Source organism: Octopus bimaculoides, chromosome 29 (genome assembly GCF_046866305.1).
Source record: "Octopus bimaculoides isolate indiv1 chromosome 29, ASM4686630v1, whole genome shotgun sequence".
Classification (NCBI taxonomy): Eukaryota; Metazoa; Mollusca; class Cephalopoda; order Octopoda; family Octopodidae; genus Octopus; species Octopus bimaculoides.
The window spans coordinates 805,928-813,337 of record NC_142956.1 but is presented as its reverse complement, the minus strand read 5'-3'; the positions used below and the strand labels follow the sequence as shown (position 1 = coordinate 813,337).

Below are 7,410 nucleotides of genomic sequence, written 5' to 3'. Positions count from 1 at the left end.
TTATGATATACATATATACTGACTGGGGGAAATTAAGGGAAATATATAAAAAAAGCCATCATCGTTTTCTGTATATATATACATATTCAAAGAATTACCTTGAACCAACACTGACAGCCCCCCCCCCCCCACCTCTCCTTCCAAATTTAGCATTTAACACTAATAAAAACACAGCTTTCTAATTTAAGCCTTTCGATGCCTACACACCTGAAATCAACCCTTGTTTTAGGATACAAACTTCTTGTTTTAAAAAAGGGGATCTAAATTAAAACATTCCAGCTTAATTAATGACAGTTATTTTACTAAACTCGTAATTATTTTCAGAATTAATATAAACTCAGTGTATTTCAACCTGTATGTAAGTATAGGGACCATAATAGGGTCGCAGATATCGTTTCCACGGATACCGTTTATTAAGACGACGAGCTGGCAGGTTTGCTTGCCGGACAAAATGCTGTGGTATTTCATTTGTGTTCAAATTCAACTTTAGCCCTGGGCTAAGCAAAGCCTTGTGAGTGGATTTGGTAGACGGGAACTGAAAGAAGCCCATCAGATACACGGGTGCATTCATCCCTCACAAGCACTTGACAACTGGTGCTGGTTTGTTTATGTCCTTGTAACTTAGACCAAAAAAGGCCAATAGAATAAGTACCAGGCTTTAAAATATAAGACCCAGAGTTGATTCAAAAATTCTTCAAGGTGGTGCCCCAGCATGGCCACAGACTTATCACAGAAGCAATTAAAAGATTATATTTTTATAAATAGATCTCATTTGGGACTGTATTTTAAAAAAATTGAAATATTTTGCATGTTGCAGAAGTATAACCAATTAACTGCACCTAGATTTTCATAAATTTTAACGATATCTTACACGAGCCATTAAGGGTCAATGTTGACCCCCAACTAATAACCATCAAGATGCTAGCCCTACACACAACATCAAACAGACCCTTAATTAACAAGCACACAACCCCACCCCCCAACTTACTGTCATAAATACTGTTAGGAAAATAAATAACAAAACAAGGGGGGGGGGGGGTAATGATAGGGGTGGCCAGACGATGTCAAAATGTTCTGTGCCCATACTTACTTGGAGTGCCGCTTTGAGTACCGAGACCGACCGGTGCGCTTGTACCGAGAGCAGTCGTAGGCATAGTGTCCCCTGTCGCCACATTCAAAGCATCTGTCTTCAGGATGGAATGGTCTCCTGGTCTTCGATGATCCACGACCACCCCTCATCCAGGGTTTCGGACGAACTTTCCCGGTCGAGTGTTCCACTCTGACCCTGGCGCCGCAAACATTTCTGAAAGGAAAATGAAATTAAATTGGAATTTTTCTTCTTCTTCTTCTTCTCACAATCTTTTAGCAGTTAAACCAGCCGGGGATTTTTCTAATAACTTACTCAACAAGGTAAGCGGAATGGTTAGCTTAATGGCTTATCACCCACCTACACATTCTGATCTCAAATTCTGTTGAGGTCAACTTTACCTCTCATCCCTTTGAGGGTTGATAAAATAAATACCAGCTGAACACTGAGATTGATATAATCGACTGACCCCTCCAACACCCCACCCCGAAATTGCAGGCCTTGTGCCACAATTACAAACCTAAGTCAAGAGAGGTTTCTCTTGGCTGCTCAATTTCTATAAGTTATCAATCATGCATGCACCACAGACAAGAAAAATACAGAAGATGAATGGATTGACTTACGTTCCATCAAGGGCTCGAACAGCATCTTCCGCATCCCTGGGATCTTCAAACTCCACAAAGGCAAAACCAGAAGGGTTGCGAGCAACCCAGACGTTCCTCAGCGGGCCGTAGTAGCAGAATGCCCGTTCAATTTCCTTCTCGGACGCATCTCTCGGCAGGTCTCCAACGTAGATCTTACAATCCATTATTTAGACCTAGGAGGGAGGATGAAGAAGGGATGAAAAAGGAGACAGAGAGAGAGAGAGAGAAGGGGGGGAGACATTCAAAGACCTCGCAATAACCATGGGAACAACGTGAGCCTCTGCTAGATACAGCAACTAAAGCTTCCTCCAAGTTACATAGATAGGAAAATAGACAATGGAACCTGATGAGACCAGCTCTCATTAAAGCATCTAACCCATGCCAGTGTGGAAAACGGATGCTAAATGACACAACACTGCCAGGAATCGAACCTGTGACCTGACGGTTGTACGCCGACCACTAAGTCATGTGCCTTCACAAGACCAGACCATACCTTATCCTGGTAACACACACACACAGGGGGGGGGGGCAAAGATGATATAAATTCAGACAAGTGGTTGCTTCCAACATGTTATGACCTATTTATCAACGCGTAAGGGGCGTGATCCCTTAACTGTGAGAAAGTCGATTTATGGCCTAGATCCACTGTGCCAGATACGCAAAAATTGGGACGAGATGGTCACGGCTGGAACACCATTGATCATAGACCAGCGCAATCTAGGCAGTTGCAAAACTAAATCTCGATTAAAATTCTTCCACGTGTTTATCGAAGCCACACACACACGCGAGCGAAAAGAACCTCTACCGTCTTTTAGCCGCTGAATCCCTTTGAATCGTATTTTACTAAGATGGGGCCCCTGGAACCTTTCGATGTTTAAAAAAACATCGAATTTTATAATATTATTAGAAATTTTAAAACAAACGAAACAAAAATTGCTAAAATATTTTGTGAATTGTAGAAGTATCAGAAATTTATTGGATAAATTCGTGGCCCCCACCCTCAAGGGCCACATTGACTTCAGTTGAGAACCACTACGATCTGTGGCCCATCTAGAAATAACAATGGCCTAGGGTTAAAAAAAACAACTCCGCATACCACCACCACCACTATCATTACTCAATATTAGTCAACCACGGCAGAAGAGGGGGAGTAGGAGGAGGAGGAAAATGTGGCTAGGGAGGGGAGAAAGATAAAGAGATCGGTAGTGTAACAGTGGGAGGAGGGGTGAAAGGAGAAAAACTAAGAGAACGAGGGAGAGAGAGAGAGAGATAGAGAGAGAAGGTTAAACTATATCAGCGAAGGAGGGGGAGGAAAGAGTAAAAGACCAGAGCGAGGGGGGGGGGGATATGTGAAGGAGAGGTCTGCGTAGAATATATAAACACGCCGGAGTGAAGAATTTATAAATTACTTTACCAGAAACAATAAGCTCCTATGTTTATTGTAAATAAAAACCTGTGTGTATATGCTATGTATATGCACACACACACACAAACGACTATTTAGCTTGACCTACATATTCAACAATAGGCGCGAACACGCTCATAAATTTCATATGTATATATATTTATATAAATACGTCATATATATATATACATGTAAACGCAACTATATATTCAAAACATAAATACATCTATACAAATGCTTGTACATATATTTACACATACGTATGTATGGGTATATATTTATAGAAGCATACACACAAATTCAATATTAAAAACCAGGTCATTTACCATTTCATTAATTACACACGTGTGTGTGTGTGTGCATACATATATATATATATATACACATATATATTTATACAGACACAATTCAAAACATTGAAATAGCAGCAAGGTCACTCGACCTGCTAGATATAACAGTCTAGTGCTCCTCCTAACAAGAGAATGACGTACGTGCAAATATGAGGAAGGGAGGCTGAATATATTAAAAGCAGGTGGTCATGATTGGAACGGCTTTGATCGTAGAAACAGCTGAATCAGGTTTAGTGGGTGGGTAGAGAGTTGCAACGTATACAATTACATATACACACATATCTACAATGAAGATGTAGCATTTGATAACTTACTACACACACATATATATATATATATATATATATATATATTTATATATATATATATATATATTTATACACACATCTGCAATGTGACTATTAGATAACCTATATACAAAACTGCACACACTGGAAAATTATATTATATATACATACACATTTAATACTGCACAATGACATAACCCTTAGACGCACCTCAATATATTATATATACACGCACACCAATTTATTATATATACACGCACACCAATTTATTGCACATAAAATCTACAGCAGCTGCACGCATACACCAATTTAATAAAACCACCAGTCTAGTTTCTTTCAGCATTAAACTTACAATACAACCATTATGTTTTATTATTAAACAGCTTAGACACACACACACACATATATATATACATTTATTATTTTCGTCAGCACATCTACACACACTACGAATCCATTTGGCATTAATTTAAACACCTCAGTACCGTAACGCATATATACAAACCAACTTATTTAGTAAAATAACCAGGCTGGTTCTTTCAGCAATTTACACAACGAAACTACAACACAACCACTGTTCATTATTATTATTATTAGTAGTAGTAGTAGTATTTAACTGCTTATAGACACATTCTACATACACGTGTATATATGAATACACACATTGCTAATTGTGAGCACTTCAAAAATTCGACATTAATTTACACAACCTAGAATCATAAGACATACACACATCTACCACAATACGACACGTATACATATATACATACATATATATATATATTATATATCCACATACACACACGTACATCTAATATGTACAAAAATTCGACACTATCCATGCTAAGACAGTTTTCGTTTCAACACATACACATTCATACATAAAAAATATCAGTTTATTTTCCACGAATTTGCTCATTTCCAACATCAAAACCTTCGTCGGTTCTTTCTGAACAACTCTCCTCCAAATTTTATAGCCATTTTCCTTAGACTTCCATAGAAAACCCGCGGAATAAAAAATAATAATAAACAGAAAGCGAAACCGTTGTTCGGTGTCGGCCATTAATGACTACACCACGATGGCGACGAACAACAAATAAACGGACATCTTTTTTCATTTTAAACTTTCTAGTTGAATTATGTTAGGTTCCTAAGAAAACAGCCAGTCGGTTTAATAATTGAGACATACGTAAATAAACCCCCGGGGGTCTTCTGGCGAAATCAGACCTGGAAAACGGCGAAATAGGAATTCGAAGAAAGACGACGGCGACGATATCGCCTGCCCGCCATTAATGACGACTGCAGCGAACATTGGAGAGAGAGAGAGAGAGAGAGAGAGAAATTCGACTGTTAAGGGCCTCGTTTGATATATATATTCGTATAAAAAGGAGCCTTTCGTTGAATATTTATATCATATTTAATGAAAATCTGGGATTAGTTAGGTCGGGGTTAAAGGAGCCGGTGTAAAATTAAAACAATTAGGTTCAAAGTCTGCTCCCCCGCCTCCCCGCTCAGCAGCCGACATTGACGAACGAGACACGCATGGAGCAGGCTGCAGTGTTTCGACAGCGAGATTAAGGACTTCGCGTTATATATATTCATATAAAGAGGCCCCTAGGTTAATAGGTGATATAATATTTAGCGTGTGTGTGTGTGTGTGGTGAAGATGTTTACTTCCCGATCACATGGTTCCAGGTTCGGTCCCACAACATAGCAACCTGAGCCAGTGGCTCCAGGCTGATTAAAGCCTTGGTTGACGGAAACTGCGTGGAAACCCGCCGTGTGTTTATCTAAGTACCAACTGCGGCCATGCTGGGGCAATCCCTTGAAGAACATTCGTCGAACGAATGGACCTTGGTACTCTTTTTTAAAAATAAAAAAAATCTGCTACGTATTCTATCGGGGAATTCTTTCGGTCTCTTTAGTCGACCCGCTTGGCTACGGGGACGTAAACAAACCAGCACCGGTTACGAAGCAGCGGTGCGACACACGACAGGCTTCTTTCAGTTTCTGTCACAAAAACTACGGGCAAGGCTTTGATCGGCCACGAAGGTGCCACGAAGTGGGACTGAACCAAGAACCATGCGGTTGAGAAGCAAACTTCTTAACTATAGTATCTATGCACGTTTTTCTTCGCCAGCACTTGAAAACCGGTGTTTGTTTGTTTACATTGAAATCACTTAGCTAAGCTCCTCCTCGGCATAAGCAAGTGTCTTCTACTATAGCCTCGGGCCGATCAAAGCCTTGTGAGTGGATTTGGTAGACGGAAACTAAAAGAAGCCCGTCGTATATATGTATGTGTGTGTGTGTGTGTGTGTGTGTGTATGTATGTTTGTGTGTCTGTGTTTGTCCCCCCCAACATCGCTTGACTACCGATGCTGGTGTGTTTACGTCCCCGGGTACTACTAAAGCAGCGCGGACCCGAACGCGCAGTCGCGCGTCCGCGCTAGCTAGTCGTGAGTGGTCGATCCTAACCCTAACCCTAAACACGTATTCATTTGCACACGCGGGTCAGGGATAGGGATAGAGTTAGGGTTAGGGTTAGGGTTAGGATCGACCACTCGGACGCGCGTTCGGGTCCGCGCTGCTTTAGTAGTACCGTATATATATATATTTATATTCTTTTTTGTGTAGTTACAGAAAAGATGAAGAAAAATGAACTTTAATTAAAGGAAGCACACGATCGTTTGGTAAAGTTAATTAATGACTTAATTATTATGTTTATATCCATAAGATACCATCGTTAGATAACCGAGAGAAATCTTGAGGGAAACGATCGGATATTTGGTGAAATTACGGCGAAGAAAGCGATGAAAATTGAAGATGATTATCGGCGATTTAGTCAGACCTCGCCATTTATGCGACCAAAAACATGAAGCATGGAAATACAGAAACGAATTTAAGGCGTTTAGATCGTGAATAGTCTTCTAAAAATGGCTGTATTTAACGGATGAGGCTTTATTAAGATGTGGTTGATTTCGAGGTAGGTGAATGTTTAGAAAGATGTTAAAACAAGCCATGACTTACGTAGGTTTGGACTCCAAAACGACATACAAATGGACGACGACGACACGCTGTTGACTCAAGATCAACTAATTACCCAGCATGCACAGCGAAGGCCGCGGTTGCGTTCTCCTCCCTCTACCCAACCTCTCACACTCTCTCCTTCTTCTTTGTCTTTCACTTTCACCCTCTCTGTTTCTCTCTCTTTTTTTTTGTCTTTCACTTCCACCCTCTGTCTCTCCTCCCCATAATCAACTCTCTCTGTGTCTCTGTCTTTTTCTTTGTCTTTCACTTCCACCCTCTGTCTCTCCTCCCCATAATCAACTCTCTCTGTGTCTCTCTCTCTTTTCCTTTGTCTTTCACCCTCTGTGTCTCTCTGTGTTTCACTTCCACCCTCTGTCTCTCCTCCCCATAATCAACTCTCTCTGTGTCTCTGTCTTTTTCTTTGTCTTTCACTTCCACCCTCTGTCTCTCCTCCCCATAATCAACTCTCTCTGTGTCTCTCTCTCTTTTTCTTTGTCTTTCACCCTCTGTGTCTCTTTGTCTTTCACTTCCACCCTCTGTCTCTCCTCCCCATAATCAACTCTCTCTGTCTCTCTCTCTTTTTCTTTGTCTTTCACTTTCACCCTCTGTG

General features: G+C 40.6%; 1 protein-coding gene across 2 annotated transcripts in view; it reads right to left on the bottom strand.

Moving 5' to 3' along the window:
• The window catches only part of LOC106878321 (serine/arginine-rich splicing factor 7), a 19,987-nt gene extending 13,120 nt beyond the window's left edge, over window positions 1-6,867 (bottom strand). For both annotated transcript variants that reach the window (XR_008267147.2, XM_089345453.1), the window contains exons 1-3: window positions 6,801-6,867; window positions 1,711-1,904; window positions 1,091-1,303 (exon numbers count right to left, since the gene is read on the bottom strand). Coding sequence is in view for 1 of the 2 variants with exons in the window: in XM_089345453.1 (XP_089201579.1) it covers window positions 1,091-1,303; window positions 1,711-1,895 (398 nt within the window). In the remaining variant the exon portion in view is untranslated. The remainder of the gene's footprint in view (window positions 1-1,090; window positions 1,304-1,710; window positions 1,905-6,800) is intronic.
• Window positions 6,868-7,410: the final 543 nt, after the last annotated feature.